The 21,603-nt window shown below is 35.9% G+C and overlaps 1 protein-coding gene across 2 annotated transcripts in view; it reads right to left on the bottom strand.

Moving 5' to 3' along the window:
* Positions 1-21,603, bottom strand: part of COIL (coilin) — a 32,275-nt gene that overhangs the window by 6,282 nt on the left and 4,390 nt on the right. For both annotated transcript variants that reach the window (XM_051994237.1, XM_051994238.1), the window contains exons 2-3: positions 2,241-3,321; positions 424-510 (exon numbers count right to left, since the gene is read on the bottom strand). In XM_051994237.1, coding sequence (XP_051850197.1) covers positions 424-510; positions 2,241-3,321 — 1,168 coding nt within the window. The remainder of the gene's footprint in view (positions 1-423; positions 511-2,240; positions 3,322-21,603) is intronic.

The raw sequence follows: 21,603 nt of genomic DNA, 5'->3' as shown, positions 1-21,603 counted from the left end.
TAAGGATCATTTTTGAATAAATAAAATAAAATATATAGGACTGCAAGATCATTTATACCAAAATTTTTGAGACTGTTAGTCAGTTATCTTAGTTGTGTCCAATTCTTCATGACCCTAACTAGGATTTTCTTGGCAAAGATACTGGGAGGGTTTACCTTCCCATTTTACAATGAGAAAATCAAGGCAACCCTGTTTAAATGATTTGCCCAGAGTCACACAATTAGGACATATTTGAAGCCAGATTTGAACTCATAAAAATGCATCTTCCTGACTCCAGACCAGGCACTCTATCCACTGTGCCACATGGTTATAAAATATATATTTTAAAAGTTCACAGACCCCCAAAAATCAATGGTTCTGAAATTTGGAACCCCATGATATATTCTAGTTGGTGAGACCATTTAGATGTAAGAGGAAATATACCTTAAATGCAATCTTTTCCCCTACCCGTGGGGGTGCTGCTAATTGAGGAAGTTGACTGTAGTCCTTCTGGGGAGTCTCCACTGGATTCTACAAAAGCAATGTTAGCTATGAAGAGATAACACCTATCACCAAGGCCAACAAGCTACATTTATTCCTGATAACAATCTCTTCCCATCTTTCCTAGAAGACCACCAGGGCTATCATCCCGTACCTTTCTTTAATCTTTAATTTCTCCCCACTTAGTGGTTCCTTCTCTGCTAAAAATCATACTTAAGTCTCTATCATCCTCTCTTTAGATCATGCCTTTCCTTTAAGTATTTTCCTTTCCTTTCCTTCTCAGCCAAATTCCTATTTAAAAAGCTGTGCACATTCATTGCCTCTTTCTCTCTTCAACCCTTTGCAATCTGTCTTCTGACCTTATTACTCAATTAAAATTGCTTTCTTCAAAGTTACCAATGATTTTAGTTGCTAAATTTGATGACATTTTCTCAGTCTTCATCCTTTCCAATTTCTTTGCAGCAGCCTCACACTACTCTCCACTCTAACCTCCTGGATCCTTCTTTGCTGAGTTTTCCAACAATGATCTACCTGAGCTCTCCTGCTACTTGTATGACTGTGCTCCCTCTCAGCCCCTTTTGCTGGGTCATTAACCTTATCATGGTACCCAACTCTGGGCATACCAAGAGAGGTTTCAGGGTTCTCTATGCTCTTTTACAGGCTTAATTAAAATTTCTATGACTCCCAGATCTATACAGTCACATCTATCTCTTAGACTTTGGTCATGCAGCTGCAACTGCTTACTGTACATTTCCAACAAGAAATTTGGTAAGCTACTATAATTCAATAAGTCTAAGACAGAACCCTAAATTCCCTCTAAATGCACTCTTCTTCCACATTTTGTTATTTTGCCAAGGACACCACCATTATGCAAGAGGTCTCCTAGGTTTATAACTTTAATATTCTCTCTCCTCAATGTCTCATTCTGTCTCATTTCCCATACCTGATTAGTTATTAAATCTTGCTTCTACCTCTACAACATGCTTGTTTAGGATCACCTCAGCATGGACTACTGATAATTCTTCTAACTTGTCTCCTAGTCTCAAGTGTCTCTCCAATCCATTCTCCACATAGATGTCCAAATGATTTTCTTCAAGAAAAAGTCTGACCACATCACTACCTTAACTTCAACTCTCACCTTACTGTTTCTAGAATCAATTGTAAACACCTTCCGTTTGGCTTTTAAAGCACTTCATAGCCTGATGCCCACCTACCTTTTCAACTTTGTTTTATATTATTCTTCTTCCCGCACTGTTCTGTCCAACTAGACCGGCCACCTTGCTGTTCTTCACCCAGGGCACTCCATCTTCCATTTCTGTGCCTTTGCACTGGATGTCCTCCATGTGTGGAAAGTACTCCCTCTTCACCTGAGCCTTTTAAATACTGATTCTTTCAAAACTCAGCTCAAATGCTGCTATATAAAATCTCTCCAGATTCATCTAGCTACTTGTGCCCTAATCCCCCAAATTAATTTCTATTTATACTTAAAACACACACACACACACATACACACAGATAGTGTGTTTACACCATCTCCCCAATAAAATTTTTAATCCGTAAGGTAAAGATTGTTTCATTTTTCTTTGTATCCCTAACACAATGGCTAGCATATAAACAGATACTTAATAAATACTCAAATATTGACTGATTTCATTAACAATAATAAATACTGATAAACTCCAGACTCACATATATCAGGTTGATTAACATATGGAGGTAATAAAAATAAAGAAATAAAAGAAGAAAGGAAGGCTACATACCTGGATAATAATGGAAGTATTTTTTACTACTTCATTTAATTGCTGTTGTTTCTGGGATTCACCATTAAACACATAATTAATGTTTCCCCCTCTCCCTCGTCCTCTGATTCCACGAAAACCCCGTCCCCTAGGTCCCCTCCAAGGGAAAATGTCTTCCCCTCTTCCCCTCCCCCTTCCAAAACTGCTGGGGTGAGGAGCTGCTTCTGCAGTCAGAGGGGTTGGTTGTTTCCCACTATTTCCCAATACTGGCTTATCCCAGAGATCAGAGTATCGCATCTCCTGTCTTGTTCCTAAGTGACTGTCTGTATTTGGACCATTTGTCTGGGAAGATCTTGGAGATCCTGCTGCTCCCATTGGGGGACGAGCTGGCGTTGGAGCTCTCTTGGGCATCCCGCCCTGGTCATCTGAACTGGAACTGGAATCCAAACTAGAGGACGAGGCTTGAGTTCCTTTGGCCTTGGCAGAGCCGGTAACAACTCTGTCTGCTTTTGGGTGAGAACCGCTTGACTTTGATGTGATGAATGACTCCTTCTCTACTGATTTTTTACCACCAAGACTTGTCTTGCTGTGACTATCATCTGATGATGTGGCAGAAGAATCAGAATCTGATGAGGTATCAGGGTTGGCTTTAGCAGACAAGCCAATATCCTTTTTCCTCTTGGTTTCAGCTGAACTATTTTTAACGGAAGCACTCTTCTGAACAGCACACCTCTTTTTGGTCCGTTCTGGCAATGTCTTTGCTTTAGAAGACTTTGGAGGCCTTTTCTGTTTCTTTTCTTCAGCTTTTCCTCCCTTCTCTTTCCCTGATTTTTGGGGGGTCCATTTTCCATTATTTTCACTTCCTCCCTCATTCCTTTTTCTCTTCTTGTTTTTTTTCCTTGTGTCTTGATCTGGTTCCAGAGAAGAGGTTTCACTGATCTCTCCCTCTTTCCAATGCTTTTCTATGTATTGATCATTTTCTGCATCTGACTCTTCTTCCTCCCATGTGGTTCTCCTCTTCCGTGCTTTTTTGTATGAATAACTGAGTCCATTACTGACTGCTACAGAGTTCTCAACAATGTCAACATCTTCTAATTTAACTCTGTCAAAAGAATAAAAGAAACCTACTGTCACTGAGAAACCTGTGACAATTTCTCTATACAAAAACACTACTGACTACACAAATCTTAAATCAACATTGAATAGAAAATGTACCAATCTCCAAGACTGCAGTCGTAACTGCTTTCATGAATGTGATTTATGTAATCAAGTCCTAATCTTTTAATGAATAAGCAACCAAAATAATCACAAAATTTAATATGAAGTTGTCATTTATATTTGGCTTTGGATTGCAATTTTTAAAACCCCTACAAATTAATTTTCATATCATATATTTAGTAAAGTATTAAATTCACTAGAACTTGAGTACATTCCCTGATCAAGTAGAGATAATCCAGAAAAATATACCATGACATTTTACGCAAACATTTCACAGATAAATTTCACTTACTATTTTACAATACTCAACAGGCTCTACCATGATCCATAGATGCTACAATCCCTCTATATCATGGCTTCTTAAGCTTTTTTTTCACTCATGACCACTTTTTGCCCAAGAAATTTTTATATGACTTCCAAATATATAGGTATATAAATATTTACTGTAACAAATCACAGTTCCATGACTCCCACATTCAGTTACAAAACCCCACGTGGGAGGAGGGATGTTCTATATAATTTGCTGTGGCATATCACAACTAGAAGACAATCTTAGCATACCTTCTTATCCAGGGACCTCCTCTGAATAAGGTACAATTTGCATTTTGATAACAATTTTTAGTAGTCCATAAAGGATTACAGAATTATATTTTATAAGTAAAAGAGGAAATATTAGTTGAAAATGTAAATGAACTATAGCTTACATTTATATTATGCTTTACAATTATAAAACACTTTGTAAATATGGTGTAATTTGATCTTCACCAACAGCCCTTCAAGGTAGCTGCTGTAAATATTATAATCCATGAGTAACTGAACTAGGTATGAGTTTAGATCTTTTAATTCTAAATCTATCATTATTTCAACTAAAATGATAAGTAAATGGATCACAAATATTCTCCAAAGAATTAAAAAAAAAAACCCACTAGAAGGCTGTTATAAAAGAATAATAAATATACTGAGATATTCAGATAGGGGGCAATAGGTGATCCAGGGGATAGAGTGCTGGGCCTGGAGTTAAGAAGAATCATTTCTATATATTCAAATAACAGATACTTAATTACAGGACCCTGGGCAAGCCACTAAACATTATTTGCTCCAGTTCTTCCTCTGTAAAATGAGCTGGAGAAGGAAATGACAAAACTTTGTTTAAAAAGCCCAAACCAAAATCCAAATGGGATCACAAAGAGCTGGACATGACTTAAAAGTGACTGAACAACTGGCTAGAATGACAGGGAAAGATAATGCAGAGTGTTGGAGGGGATGTGGGAAAACAGGGACATTGATACATTGTTGGTGGAATTATGAATACATCCAGCCATTCTGGAGAGCAATTTGGAACTATGTGCAAAAAGTTATCAAACTGTGCATACCCTTTGATCCAGCAGTGTTACTACTGGGCTTATATTCCAAAGAGATCATAAAGAAGGGAAAGGGATCTGTATGTGCACGAATGTTTGTGGCAGCCCTGCTTGTAGTGGCCAGAAACTGGAAACTGAGTGAATGCCCATCAATTGGAGAATGGCCGAATAAATTGTGGTATATGAATATTATGGAATATTATTGTTCGGTAAGAAATGACCAACAGGATGATTTCAGAAAGGGCTGGAGAGACTTACACGAACTGATGCTGAGTGAAACGAGTAGGGCCAGGCGATCATTATATACTTCAACAACAATACTATATGATGACCAATTCTGATGGACCTGGCCCTCCTCAGCAATGAGATGAACCAAATCAGTTCCAATGGAGCAGTAATGAACTGAACCAGCTACACCCAGTGAAAAAACTCTGGGATATGACTAAGAACCATTACATTGAATTCCAAATCCCTAAATTTTTGCCCACCTGCATTTTTGATTTCCTTCACAGGCTAACTGTACAATATTTCAGAGTCCAATTCTTTTTGTACAGCAAAATAACGGTTTGGTCATGTTTACTTATTGTGTATCTAATTTATACTTTAATATATTTAACATATACTGGTCATCCTGTCATCTGGGGGAGAGGGTGGAGGTTAGGAGAGGGAAAATTGGAACAAGAGGTTTGGCAATTATCAATGCTGTAAAGTTACCCATACATATAACCTGTAAATAAAAGGCTATTAAAAAAAAAAAAGTGACTGAACAATATAAATTCATATGTTGGTAGTATAACCTGAAATTATCTACAATAATTCTCTAGGAATTCACAGTACACAAGTTCATAGATATAAACAAATCAAAAGCAATATAAAAGCTACTAAGATTAATGAAGTGAAGACAAAACTATAAGATCTTGAAATATTATCTGTTCAAATAATAAACACATGTTACTCTTAGCACCATCCAAAAGTAAGGAAGCTGTCCTAAATAAATTAACTTTCCAGATAATTCAATAAATAGGAAATATGAAGTCCTAGAAACAAAGATTTAAAGAATTCTTTAAGAACAATATGTATGTTCTGCATGATTGAAACGAAGTGTTGCGTTTCAGAAAACAGGCTAATGTTAGTGGTTCAGAGAGTATTGGAAGTCAGGGGGAAAAGGAGCATAAGATATAAGGAGACTAGAAAAGTAGGAAGGAGTAATTTACATTTGAATGTTAAACAGGGGATTTTGATTTGCTATTTGATCTTGGAAGTGATAGGAAATTTAGTGAGTAGTAGGGGGAGAAAAATGATATGGTTTGTGCTTTAGGAAAACCTCTTTAACATCTGAATGAGAAAGGAAAGGCTGGGAGCAGAGGTCCATCAGTAGATTATGACAATCATTTGTCTGGCTGTAAGGTAATGAGGACTTGCCCCAGAGTATGGCAGCAAAAACAGAAGAGGTCATATATGCGAGAAGGCAAAATTGACAAGTCTGGCAATAGACTGGGTCTGGAAAGATTGAGAGAATGAGGAGGATAATACCTAGGTTGCATGCACAGGGAACTAGAAGGGTAGTGGTTCTAATGATGAAAAGACATCATTAATAATAATCAATAATAATAGGGAAATTTGGAAAGGGTGAATTTTTGGTGAGAAAGATGAAGAGTTAAACTCTGAAGGAATTTAAGGTGTTTACAAGACATTTAGTTGAAGATATCTAGTATCTGATAGAGTTGCAAAACTGAAGGTCAGTAGAAATGATGCTAGATTAGATTTCCTAAATAAGTAGATTTGAGAATCATCAACACAGGGATCCTAATTTAATTTATGAGAGTTGATGAGATTACCAAATTCAATAGTATGGAGAAGAAGAGGGCCCAGGCAGAATCCTGGGGATATTCATAGTTAATGAACATGATTTGGATGAAGATCCAATAAAGGAAAAGAAAAAGAAAAAAATCAGATAAGTAAGAAAAGACTAAGGAGAGAATAATATCTCAAAAAATCTAAAAAACCTAGAATATCAAGGAGAAAAGAGTGATCAACAATGTCAAAGACTACAGGTTGGTCAAAAGGGATGAAGACTGAGAAAAGACCATTGGATTTGGCCATTAGGAGAACATTAGCAACTTTGGAGAAAGTTGTGGTTGAATAATGAGGTCAGAAGTCAGAATGAGGGAGTTAAGAAGAAAATGGAAAGGAACGAAATGTAGACACCTATTATACACTGCCTTATCCAGGAGTTTAAGCATAAAAGGCTAGCAAGATATGGGATGTTAGTAGGGATAGATCACCCAAGTGAAGGTGTTTGAGGATGGGAGAGATATGGACATGTTTGTAAGCAGTAGGTAATAAGACAATAGATACACATAGAAGATTAGTGAGAGAGTAGGAATGATAAAGGGGAACAATCTACTAGAGAAGATAGATGGAATGGAATCATTTGTGGATGCAGAGGGGTTAGCTTTGGCAAAAAGAGCCAACTCTTTATGTGTGGAATAAAAGAGATAGTGACAAAAGACATTTAAGGGATGTGAGATGAGAACAGAAGAGGGAGCTCCCTGCAAATGACCTCCCTTTTTTGTGTAAAATATAAGGCAAGGTTCTCAACAGAGAGAAGAGACCACGGAAGACTGAAGGAGGGACAGAAAGGTTTGGAAGAGCCCTTGTGGAATGTGTGATAGTGACTTAATGAGGGAGGTACAAGATTGTCTAAAGCAGTGAGAATCCAGTTGAAGCTACAGAACATAAATTTGTAGAAGATCCAAAGCATGGCTTTATAATGTTCTTCAGTTTCAATCACCATGATGTGCACAGGAGTGAAAACAGCAGAAGGCATGAGTGATCCCAGGCTGAGGTTTGGCGCAGCAAGACCAAAAATACAATGAGGAAGCTGCAGTAACTCCAGAGGTCAGAGTAGAAGGGAGATGGAAAAGATGGAGGGAACTGACAAAGAAGAGAAGACAAAGCTGCACCCATCTTTTTGTTTACATTTCCTCTGTAAGCACAGCACAATGACTTTTACATTAGAAATGACAGAAAAGAAAAAAAAAAAAAAACTTGCAGATGATAATTTAAGACTAAGCAGGAAGAGAAAGAGAGAGGGCAGAGTTGCCCTTGATGATGAATTCAAGTCTCTGGGCCCAGATAAACTACATGATTAGGTTTTGAAAAAAATCAGCAGATGTGACAGCTGAGACACCGTCAGAGATTCTTGGAAAGATCATAGGAAATGGGAAATAGATAAAGTCAAATGGACTGATTTTCCGAAAAGGGAAAGATGTAAATTAAATGCCAGACAACTTTTGGTTCAGCAAATATCTAAAAAAGGGAAGAGGTAATGAATGACCAAGAGCCGGTATGGGGTCATCAAAATTAGGTTGTAGAAACATTTTTTTTTTTTTTTGGCTTTTTCAATGAGTAGAGGAAGAGTGGATGGGAGAAAGAAATTAGAACTAGATTAGAGAAATAGAAATTTATTAATATAAAATAAAACTGGAAAAAAATTAGTTCATACCAGACTAACACTATTTCCTCTTTGGGTGAGATTACTGAATTAATAGATGAGGTAAATGGTATGAAGATAGAACGTTTAGATTTTAGCAAAGTTTTTGATTAAATTATTTCATACTATTTTTGTATTTAAGATGGTGAGGAAGAATTAATACAGTGAGTGACAAAATCAGAATCCAAAACAATCTTAATCGGTTAAAATAGTGAACTGAATCTAACAAAATGAAATTCAATAAAGATAGTTTGCAGTTGGGTACCAAAAAAAAAAAAAAAATCAACCCCAGAAGCATACAATTAAGCAGGAATAGATAGAAAACAGTGAAAGTTTAATGGACCACAAGGCTCAATGAATCAATAGTGTGAGATGGTAGGCAAAAAGGATAATGTAACTTTGATCTGAATGAGAAGGATTTTGTTGTTATTTATTGATTTGATTGTCTCCATCTTTTTGAGATCCCATTTGGGTTTATTTTAATAACAATCCTACGAGAGAGATACTTTTATTAACAGATACAAACTGAAACTGAGAGATTAAAGAACATTTCCATAATAACCAGTATATGAGCAAGAAAGGATTCAGATCCAGATGTCCCTGACTCAAAATCTATTTATGTTTATCACAGTTTTAAGTTAACCTATTTCAATAAGCTATTAACTCTTTGAGGATGGGAGAGTTAACACATGGGAAACAAATAATAATAAAGATATTAACCATGACTTTCATCATTTCTTTTTTAAATATATTTCCTCACAATTACATTAAAAACGTTTTAACATTTTTTTTTTTTAAGTTTTGAGTTTCAACTTCTATTCTTCCTTCCTTCCCTTCCTCTTCCCTGAGATGGTAAACAGTTATCAGTGATACAATCATGTAAAACATTTTCCTATTAATGATTATGTACAAGAAGCCTTAGATAAAAGAAAAAGAATGAAACAAAGGAAGTAAAAATATAGCATACTTCTGTCTGTATTCCAACAACATCAGGTTTTTCCCTGGAGGAATAATAAGCTTCATCAAAATTCTTTATCAAACAATATTGCTGTGGCACAGTATATAGACCACCAGCTCTGAAGTCAGGATGACCTGAGTTCAAATCTGATCTCAGACACTTAACACTTCCTAGCTCTGTGACCCTGGGCAAGTCACTTAACCCCAATCACTTCAGCAAAAAACAAACAAAACAAAACCCCAATATTGCTGTCTCTTGATTATGTTTACTTCACTATATATCACTTCATGTTAAGTCTTTTTAGGTTTTTTTTTTTTTTATCCTGATTGTCATTTTTTATAGAAAATAGCATTCCATTACAATCATATATCACAGCTTATTTAGCCATTCTCCAATTAATGGTCATCCTTTTAATTTCCAATTCTTAGCTACCACAAAAAGAGCTGCAATAACTATTTTTGTACAAATAGGTCCTTTTCTCCAAACCCCATTTTTGCTGTTGTTATTGGTTGGTTATTTAAACTTTGGGGAATTTTTTGCTATTTTTGGGATACAGTCCTAGCAGTGACATTGTTGGATCAAAGGGGATGCATACAGTTTTATTGCATGGGTCTGTATTTCTCTCTAGTATGGTTGGATCAGCTCATATTTCTGCCAACAGGGCATTAGTGTCCCAGTTTTCTCACATTTATCATTTTCCTTTTCTGTCATATTAACTAATTTAATAGATGTGAGAGGGTAACAAAGTTGTTTTAATTTGAATTTCTCTAATAGTGATTTAGAGCATTTTTTCATGACTACAGATAGCTTTCTTTTGTCTGAAAATTGTTCATAGTCTATAAATTGGAGAATGACTTGTATTTTTATAAATTAGACTTGGTTCTCCTTATGTTTGAAAAAAAAGAGACCATTATCAGAGGTTGCATATTTTGTTGCAAAATTTCCCCTGCTTCAGTTTTTCTGTCTTCCTTATAATTTTGGTTGCATTAGTTTTGTTTGTGAAAAATCTTTTAAATTTTATATAATTAAAATTATCCATTTTATATTTTATAATGCTCTTTATCTCTCGTTTGTCATAAATTTTTCGCTTATCCATAGATCTGACAGATAAATCATTGCATGCTTTCCTAATTTACTTATGGTATGTTTTATATGTAAATGATGCACCCATTTTGACCTTATCTCAGTATCAGTATGAGATTTTAGTCTGTACCCAATTTCTATTATGCTATTTTCCAGTTTTCCTAGCAGTTTTTATAAAATAATAACATTTCATTCTAAAAGCTTGGATCTTTGGGTTTAATCACATATCAGACTAAAATGATTTTTACTATAATGTAATTTTTACCTATTCTACTGATCTACCTACCACTTTATTTCTGAGCTGATATCAAACTGTTTTATAATTACCACTTTTATATAGTAAGAGTTTGAGATCTCATACAGACACACTTTTTCCCACTGGTTTCCTTCACATTTTTTTCATTGATTTCCTTGATATTTTTGGCCTTTGTCCTTCCAGATGAATTTTGTCATTTTTCAGTTTTATAATTTTTTAATAGTTTGATTGGCATGGCATTGAATAGATTCAGGTAGAATTGTCATAATTATATTGGCTTGGTCTACCCTTGGGCAATTAATATTTTTTCAATTGTTTAGATCTGACTTTATTTGCGTGGAAAGTTTTGTAGATTTGTTCATATATAGTCCCTGTATTTATCTTGATAAACACTCAAGTATTTTATATTACTCATAATTATTTTATATAGAATTTCTCACCTCTTGCTGGTGTCGCTAGGTATATAAAGAAAGTGTGACAGTTTATATGAATTTATCTTATATCTTGCAACTTTGCTAAAGTTGTTAATAATTTCAAGTAGTTTTTTCAGTTGATTTTCTGATTCAAGTATAACATCTGCAAAATAGTTTTGCTTTTTCGTTGCCTATTCTAATTCAAATTTTTTTCTTTTCTTGTTATAGATGATGTTTCTACTAAAATATTGAATAATAAAAGTGATAACAGACATCCTTGCTTTACCCTTGATTGTATTAGATGGTTTCTGGCTTATCCCATTATGGACAATGCTTGAGGATGGTTTTAGATAAATATTACTATATGTTAAAATAAACTCCATTTATTCCTATGTTTCCTAATATTGTTGGTTTTTTTTTTTTTTAATTAAGAATGGACATTGTATTTTGTTAAAGGTTTTTCCTGCACCTATTGAGGCAATCAGATGGATTCTTTTGGTTTTGTTATTGATATGGTCTATTATGCCAAAAGTTTTCCTAATATTGAATCATTTCTACATTCCTGGTATAAATTTCATCTGATCATAGTATATGACCCTTATTTATTATTATAAATTTTTTTGCTAGTGTTTTATTCAGAATTAGGGAAATTGGTCCATAGTTTCCCTTCTGTTTTGGCTCTTCCTGCTTTAGGTATTTTTGTGACATAAAATAAATTTAGTAGAACTCCCTCTTTGCCCATTTTCCCAAATAGATCATAAAGTACTGAGATTGTTCTTTAAATGTTTGATAACAATTCATTTGTGAATTCATCTGGACCTGGGAATTTTTTTTTTTTAAAGCTCATTGATGATCAGTTCCACCTCTCCCCCACCCCCTGAAATTGGGGTATTTTATTTTTTCTATTAAAATGGGCAATTTATATTTTTGTAGATATTCATCTATTTCATTTAAAATGTCAAATTTATAGGCATATAACTGAGCAAAACTGATACTAAAAAGTGCTTTAATTTCTTCATTGGTGGTGAATTCAACCCTTTCATTTTTGAGATTAGCAATTTAGTTTTCAATGTTTTTTTGTTTTTGTTTTTTTTTGCTGAGGCATTGGGGTTTTAAGTGACTTGCCCAGGATCACAGAGCTAGGACCTGTTAAGTTTTTGAAACCAGATTTGAACTCAGGTCCTCCTGACTTCAAGGCAGGTGCTCTATGCACTGTGCCACCTAACTGCCCTCAATGGTTTCTTACTTTTAATTTTATTAATCTCTCCTTTGATTTTCAATTTGGTATTTAATTGGAAGAAAGGGTTAATTTGTTGTATTTCTAGTTTGTTTTTAGTTGCAGGTCCAATTCACTGATCTGTTTTTTCTCTATTTTATTGATGTAAGGAATTAGGGATATGGTTATTCCCCTAAGTATCACTTTGGCTGAATATTATTAATTTCAATATTTTGGGGCAGGTAGGTGGCGCAGTGAGTTGAGCACCAGTCCTGAAGTCAGGAAGACCTGAGTTCAAATTTGGCCTCAGATACTTAACAGGTCCTAGCTGTGTGACCCTGGGCAAGTCACTTAACCCCAATTGCCTCAGCAAAAAAAATTTTTTTTTTTTTTAGCATGTTGTCTCTGTTATTTTCTATAATAAAATTCTCAACAGTGTCTATGATATGATCCATTTTTTAAGATTAGATTATTTAATTTTCAATTATTTTTTAATCCATCTTTCTAATGCCCATTATTGAATGTAATTTTTATTACATTATGATTGGATAAGGATGCATTATTTCTGCTTTTCTGCATTTGGTTATGATGTTTTTATGTCCTAATACATGGTCAATTTTTGTGTAGGAACCACATTGCTGAGATTCCTTTCTGTTGCCAGTTTTTTCCACAAATCTATCAAAAATATCTTTTCCAGAATTTTGTTCACCTCCTTAACTTCTTCCTTATCTTTTGCTTGCTTCCTCCTGAGAGGGGAAAGTTAAGGTCCCCCACTTTTATAGTTTTATTGTCTATTTCCTCCTATAAATCATTCAACTTCTCCCTTAAAAATTTACTTGCTATACTATTTACTTCATTGTCTATGACACCTTTCAACAAAATAGTTTTCTTCTTTAGCTCTTTTAATTAGATCTAGTTTTGCTTTGTCTAAGATCATGATTGCTAGCCCTGCTTTCTTTACTCCAGCTGAAATATCAACTGAAATATAATAGATTCTGCTCTAGCACCTTACTTTTATTCTGTGTTTCAAATGTGTTTCTTGTCAGACTTGTGATGGAAAATGCCATCCATATCCAGAGAAAGAATCATAGAACGTATAGATAAAGCATACTGTTTTTTCTTTTTCTTGTATTTTTCCCTTTTGTTCTGATTTTTTTTCCCCGCAACATTATTAATATGGAAATAGGATATCATATTGCTTGCTGTTTTGGAGAGGGGGAAGGGAAGAGGAGGGAGAAAAAATTTGGAGCTCAAAATCTTACATAAGTGAATATTGAAGATTATTTTTACATGTAATTAGAAAATACATTACTATTAAATGGGGAGAATGGGATTTTTGTAAACAACATATTGTAGGATTTTGATTTTCAATCCTTTCTGCTATTTCCATTTTATGGATGAGTTTATTCCACTCACATTTATAGTTATAATTGTGTATTTCTTTTTAAGCTTGTCTGTTTTCGTTTTCCTCCTGATATTTCACTTCTTACAGCACTTCCTCAATCTGCACTCCCTTTTATCAGTTCTCTGCCTCTTTCTAGTGTTTCCATCCTTTTTACTCCCTTATAGGATAAGTAGATTTCTGATCCAAATGATTGTAACTTCCTCTCAAGAGACAATTCTGATCAAAGTAAGGTTTAAACCTCTTTTATATGAAATAATTTGCCTCATTCTATTTCCTCCCCTTCCTTTTTCCAATGCAATTTTTTTTTCTCATGACTTTATTTTTTGGGGGGAAGATATCATCCCATGGAAGTCACCTTATATCTACACTCTTTGCCAAACTCTGTATAATTCTTATCACAGCACCATGATATTTCAACTGTTTCTTTTTGGCTGCTTGCAATACTTTCTCCTTGATCTGTGAACTCTGGAATTTGGCTACAATGTTTTGGGGAGTTTTCATTTTGGGATCTCTTTCAGGTGGTGATCAGTGAATTTTTCAATTTCTAGTCTATTCTCTGGTTATAGTATTAGCAGTAAGTCATGAAATTCTGAGTGCTTTTTTTTAACTTTTTATTGACAGAACATATGCATGGGTAATTTTTTACAACATTATCCCTACCATTCACTTCTATTCCAACTTTTCCATTCCCTCCCTTTACCCTCTCCCCTAGATGGCAGGCAGTCTTATATATGTTAAATATGTTATAGTACATCCTAGATACAATATATGTGTGCAGAACCATACAGTTCTCTTGTTGCACAAGAAGAACTGGATTCAGAAGGTAAAAATAACCTCGGAAGAAAACCAAAAATGCAAACAGATCACACTCATTTCCCAGTGTTCCTTCTCTGGATGTAGCTGATTTTGTCCATCATTGATCAATAGGAACTGAATTAGATCTTCTCTTTGTTGAAGATAGCCACTTCTATCAGAATACATTCTCATACAATATTGTTGTGGAGTATATAATGAAGTTGTGAAGTATATAATGTTGTGAAGTATATAATGATCTCCTGGTTCTGCTCATTTTACTCAGCATCAGTTCATGTAAGTCTTTCCAAATCACTCTGTATTCATCCTGCTAGTCACAATATTATTGCTAGAACAATAATATTCCATAACATTCATATACTACAATTTACCCAACCATTCTCCAATTGATGGGCATCCAATCAATTTTCCAGTTTCTAGCCACTACAAAAAGGGCTGCCACACACATTTTGGCACATATAGGTCCCTTTCCCTTCTTTAGTATCTCTTTGGGGTATAAGCCCAGTTGTAACACTGCTGATCAAAAGGCATGCACAGTTTGATAACTTTTTGAGCATAGTTCCAAATTGCTCTCCAGAATGGTTGGATCCATTCACAACTCCATCAACAATGCATCAGTGTCCGAGGTTTCCCGCATCCCCTCCAACATTCATCATTATTTTTTCCTATCATCTTAACCAATCTGGCAGGTGTGTAGTTAGCCCACACTTTTAAGAATACAAGTTGGAGGGGGCAATTAGATGGTACAGTGAATAGAGCATCAGCCCTGAAGTCAGGAGAACCTGAGTTCAAATCCACGCTCAAGACACTTAACACCTCCTAGCTGTGTGATCCTGGGCAAGTCACTTAACTCCAAATGCCTCAGCAAAAAACAAAGTGGTCATACTATTGTCCCTCATATATTAAAATTTCATCTGCTACCTCCATACCTTTGGACAGGCTATTTACCACACAAGCCTAGAATGGACTTCCTCTTCGTTTCTACCTGTTAGAAGTTAATCTAAGCCAAGAGACATTTACAAAGGGCTTAATTAGCTTTTTTAAAAAAGCCAGCCACTATGCTCAGAACTGAGGATATATAAAGAAAGGGAAGGGAAAAACCCCTGTTCACAAGGAGTTGATACTCTAATGGGGAAGACAATAAGCCAACAACTATGCATAAATAATATAAAGACAAAAAAAGTTTAGATAATCTTGAAAGGAAGGACTAGCATTAAAGGAATCCTCTAGAAAAGTTTCTTGAAGGAAGTAGGATTTCAGTTAGGACCTAAAGGAAGCAGAAAACCCCAAGTATGGGGGACAGCATGTGAAAAAGCAGAGTCCAAAGAAAGAGTTTCATGTTAAGGACGAGCAAGGCAGCTATCTTCACTGCATCAAAAAGTAGAGGATGGGAAGTAAAGTATCAGAAAGGGACAAGTTATGAAAAACTTTCATCAAACAGTTTTCTCAATATCTCAATTGGGGAAGTGTGTGTGCATGCGTGCGTGCGGGGGAGAATAAGAGGGTGAGAGGGCAAACCTTTGTAGAAATAAAGGCTAATATTCTCCAATTGATAAATGGTCAAAGGATATGAACAGACAATTTTCAGAGGATGAGATTGAAACTATTACCACTCATATGAAAGAGTGTTCCAAATCATTATTGATCAGAGAAATGCAAATTAAGACAACTCTGAGATACCACTACACACCTGTCAGATTGGCTAAGATGACAGGAAAAAATAATGATGAATGTTGGAGGGGATGCGGGAAAACTGGGACACTAATGCATTGTTGGTGGAGTTGTGAACGAATCCAACCATTCTGGAGAGCAATCTGGAATTATGCCCAAAAAATTATCAAATTGTGCATACCCTTTGACCCAGCAGTGTTTCTATTGGGCTTATATCCCAAAGAAATACTAAAGAAGGGAAAGGGACCTGTATGTGCCAAAATGTTTGTAGCAGCCCTGTTTGTAGTGGCTAGAAACTGGAAAATGAATGGATGCCCATCAATTGGAGAATGGCTGGGTAAATTGTGGTATATGAATGTTATGGAATATTATTGTTCTGTAAGAAATGACCAGCAGGATGAATATAGAGAGGACTGGCGAGACTTACATGAGCTGATGCTAAGTGAAATGAGCAGAACCAGGAGATCATTATACACTTCGACAACGATATTGTATGAGGACATATTTTGATGGAAGTGGATTTCTTTGACAAAGAGACCTGAGTTTCAATTGATAAATGACGGACAAAAGCAGCTACACCCAAAGAAAGAACACTGGGAAATGACTGTAAACTATCTGCATTTTTGTTTTTCTTCCCGGATTATTTATACCTTCTGAATCCAATTCTCCCTACGCAACAAGAGAACTGTTCGGTTCTGCAAACATATATTGTATCTAGGATATACTGCAACATATCCAACATATAAAGGACTGCTTGCCATCTAGGGGAGGGGGTGGAGGGAGGGAGGGGAAAAAAAAATCGGAACAGAAACGAGTGTCAATTTAATGTAATTATTAAATAAAAAATTAAAAAAAAAAAAAAAAGCTCTTAAAAAAAAAAAAAAAGAAATAAAGGCTAATTTTGAAAAAGCCAAACTCAGAATTTTATTTTTTATTCTAAAAGTAATATGTAATATTTTAATAAAGTAATAATGCCTATAGAGTTTGCTGAATGAGTGTGGGTGGTGAGCTAGTCAAATCCACTTTAGGACAATCAACTTAACAAATGAAAGGGAGGTAGACTGGAGTAGGGGACAAACCAGAAAGTGACAAGGGCCAGGGAGACAGCAATATCAGAGAGGAGGAGAGAGCTCTACATGAGAGATGTTGCAAAGGTAGAATGAACAGGTCTTGGCAACTGCTATGAAGGATGTTTAAGAGTGAGGAGCTATGCCATTCTCCAATTGATAAATGGTCAAAGGATATGAACAGACAATTTTCAGATGATGAAATTGAAACTATTTCTACTCATATGAAAGGGTGTTCCAAATCACTACTGATCAGAGAAATGCAAATTAAGACAACACTGAGATACCACTACACACTTGTCAGATTGGCTAAGATGGTAGGAAAAGATAGTGACGAATGTTGGAGGGAATGCGGGAAAACTGGGACACTGAGGCATTGTTGGTGGAGTTGTGAACGGATCCAACTATTCTGGAGAACAATATGGAACTATGCTCAAAAAGTTATCAAATTGTATATGCCCTTTGATCCAGCAATGTTACTACTGAGCTTATATCCCAAAAAGATATTAAAGAAGGGAAAGGGACCTATATGTGCCAAAATGTTTGTGGCAGCCCTTTTTGTAGTGGCTAGAAGCTGGAAAATGAATGGATGCCCATCAATTGGAGAATGGTTGGTAAATTGTGGTACCATATATGTTACAGAATATTATTGTTCTGTAAGAAATGACCATCAGGATGAATGTTGAGAAGTTTAGAGAGACTTACATGAACTGATGCTAAATGAAATGAGCAGAACCAGGAGATCATTATACACTTCAACAACTATACTATATGAGGATATATTCTGATGGAAGTGGATACCTTTGACAATGAGAAGATCCAATTCAGTTCCAATTGATCAATGATGGACAGAATTAGCTACACCCAGAAAAAGAACACTGGGAATTGAATGTGGACTACTTGCATCTTTGTTTTTCTTCCCAGGTTATTTTTACCTTCTGAATCCAATTTTTCTTGTGCAACAAGAGAACTATACAGATTTGTACACATATATTGTATTTAAGATATACTTTAACAAGTTTAACATGTATGAGACTAGGGGAGGGAGTGGAGGGAAGGAAGGGAAAAGTTAGAACAAAAGTGAGTGCAAGGGACAATATTGAAAAATTACCCATGCATGTGTTCTGTCAATAAAACGCTATTAAAAACAACAACAACAACAAAAAGAAATCAGAAAAGGAAAAGAAAGAAAGAAAAAAAAAAGAAGGAAGGAAAAAAGAAAAGGGAAGGAAGGAAGGAAGGAAGGATAGTGTAACCTCTCAGAGTGGCTAAGACAGGAAACAATAATGACCAATGTTGGATGGGATGTGGGAAAACTGGGACACTGATACATTGTTGGTGGAACTGTGAAAAGATCCAACCATTCTGGAGAGCAATTTGAAACTATGCTCAAAAAGTTAGCAAACTGTGCATACCCTTTGATCCAGCAGTGTTTCTACTGGACCTATATCCCAAAGAGATCTTAAAGGAGGGAAAGGAACTCACATGTGCAAAAATGTTTGTGGCAGCCTTTTTTGTAGTGGCAAAAAATTGGAAACTTAGTGGATGCCCATCAATTGGAGAATGGCTGAATAAATTATGATATATGAATGTTATGGAACATTATTGTTCTGTAAGAAACGACCACCAGGATGATTTCAGAGAAGCCTGACTTACATGAACTGATGCTGAGTGAAATAAGCAGAACCAGGAGTACAATGATAAATTCTGATGGACGTGACTCTCTTCAATAAGATGATTCAAGCCAGTGCCACTTGTTCTACACCCAGAGAAAAGACCATGGCAACTGAGTGTGGACCACAAAATAGCATTCTCACTCTCTCTGTTGTTGTTTACTTGCATTTTTGTTTTTCTTTCTCAGTATTTTTTTCTTGATCTGATTTTTTTTTTTTTTTGTGCAGCAAGAAAACAGTATAAATATGTATACATATACTGGATTTAACATCTATTTTAACATATTTAACATGTATTGGACTACCTGCCAGCTGGGGGTGGGATGGGGAGGAGGGGAAAATTTGGAACAAAAGATTTTGCAAGGGTCAATGTTGAAAAATTACCCATGCCTATGTTTTGTAAATAAAAAACTTTAATAAAAATACATTAAAAAAAAAAAAGTGAGGAGCTATGGATGATGCTAGTGATAAGATTAGATTCAGGGAACCAAAATGATGAGATTAGGGTTCCTGGTGGTTAGGGAGTTAAATGATGAAGTTAGTGGCAGGTTCAGGGTTCAGGGAACCAAATGAAGAAGTTTGGCTCCCCTAAATCCCCTTTAGGATCTGCACAGGGTAGGGAGTTGTGGAAACCCCCCTTCTGGAGATGCAAAAGTCTTTCGTAAAGGAATTTATGAACCTGAAAAGTTAGACTGATAAAAAGAAGTTTATTATAGGTATTGGGAAGTCAGCCTTTGCTATACATGAATAGAAAGGCTGAATTCCTTAGTGGGAAGGTCCCTACAGAGAGAGAGAGATAAAGTCTTGTTAGGGAAATAGGTGAGGGAGATAAAGAGAGGGTAACACTGAAAGAGAATATTATTTCAGTGAGCAGAGATTTCCTTGGTACACCATGGCATGGCATGGCATGGCATGTCCTCTGTGAGGATTGGGTTTAAAATTGGCTCTTTTTATAATAGAAGCCTTTGGCTACAAGCCTAGGCCTGCTCCAGATGAGGGCTAGTGGGTAGAGTGTGAGCTGGAATTTAGTAGAAAATCTTAAAATTGAATGTGTGTTTCTCTAATTCAAAGGACTCAGGTAGTCCCACCTAGATGATAACAGAATAAGCTGTCTTGAGGCCAGAGGCCAGAATTCAAGGAGACTTTCTCCTTCAAGGATTTTAAGAGAGTTTCGGGGCTCCCTTGTCACTAGTGAACGAGATGAGGCGAGATCTTTCAAGACAGTTGTAAAAATTGAGTAAGGCTTCATCTATTTCAGAGTTGAGTCTCTGAGTAAGCCTGAAGGACTTTAAGCATTGAGTCAAGGGCATACTTAAGTCCTCTTCCTGCTAGTGTCCTATGACATCAGCATCTCCCTATTTCAGTCAAATATGGGCAACTATGTAATTATTGGTCAAGTTCAATTTCTTGGGTAGTTCCCGCGTTTAGAATGTAAGATCCTCAGCTAATAAGGATGAGGGTCAGTGGGGGGAGGGGGGGAGAGTAATTTGCATTAGGGATCAAAACTATTGACCCCTGCCCCTACGGGGCTTCCTCCCTTCGATTGTCTGCTCGATGAGTGGGACGGATTGGACACCCTTCTCATGAGAATGTATGATAAACTTTGCTTTGTTTCTAAAGATCTCTCCAGCTTTTTTATTAAAATGGTGATCCCTCACCATTTCTGAACCACACACTAAGGTTGTAAGTCTGGGAGAAAAAAAAAGGATAGTAGTACTCTGGACAGTAATAGTGAAGATAAAAAGGGGATAGTTTGGGAGAAAGATAATAAATTTAGTTTAGGACATGTTGAGTTTAAGATTTCTGTGAGATATCCGATTCAAGATGTCCAATTGAAATGGACAAAGGATGGGGTCCCGTCCAGGTCATGAGGCTTATTGTAAGATATTGTAAAAAGTATTTGCTTAACAATGTCAGGTTTTTTTTTTTTAAATTTTATTTAATAATTACTTTATATTGACAGAATCCATGCCAGGGTAATTTTTTTACAACATTATCCCTTGCACTCGTTTCTGTTCTGATTTTTCCCCTCCCTCCCTCCACCCCCTCCCCTAGATGGCAAGCAGTTTTATATATGTTAGATATGTTGCAGTATATCCTAGATACAATATATGTTTGCAGAACCGAACATTTCTCTTGTTGCACAGGGAGAATTAGATTCAGAAGGTAAAAATAACCCGGGAAGAAAAACAAAAATGCAGATAGTTCACTTTCGTTTCCCAGTGTTCTTTCTTTGGGTGTAGCTGCTTCTGTCCGTCATTTATCAATTGAAACTCAGGTCTCTTTGACAAAGAAATCCACTTCCATCAAAATATGTCCTCATACAATATCATTGTCAAAGTGTATAATGATCTCCTGGTTCTGCTCATTTCACTTAGCATCAGTTCATGTAAGTCTCGCCAGTCCTCTCTGTATTCATCCTGCTGGTCATTTCTTGCAGAACAATAATATTCCATAACATTCATATACCACAATTTACCCAGCCATTCTCCAATTGATGGGCATCCATTCATTTTCCAGTTTCTAGCCACTACAAATAGGGCTGCTACAAACATTTTGGCACATACAGGTCCCTTTCCTTTCTTTAATATTTCTTTGGGATATAAGCCCAATAGAAACACTGCTGGATCAAAGGGTATGCACAATTTGATAACTTTTTGGGCATAATTCCAGATTGCTCTCCAACAATGTCAGGTTAACATTACAAAATGTATGTCGACATCTCCAGTTCTGTGCTCACCCTGAGCAAGAAAT

Source organism: Antechinus flavipes, chromosome 4 (assembly GCF_016432865.1).
Source record: "Antechinus flavipes isolate AdamAnt ecotype Samford, QLD, Australia chromosome 4, AdamAnt_v2, whole genome shotgun sequence".
Lineage (NCBI taxonomy): Eukaryota > Metazoa > Chordata > Mammalia > Dasyuromorphia > Dasyuridae > Antechinus > Antechinus flavipes.
Note: the sequence above shows the minus strand (reverse complement) of the source record. Positions and strands in the feature narration are given on the sequence as shown.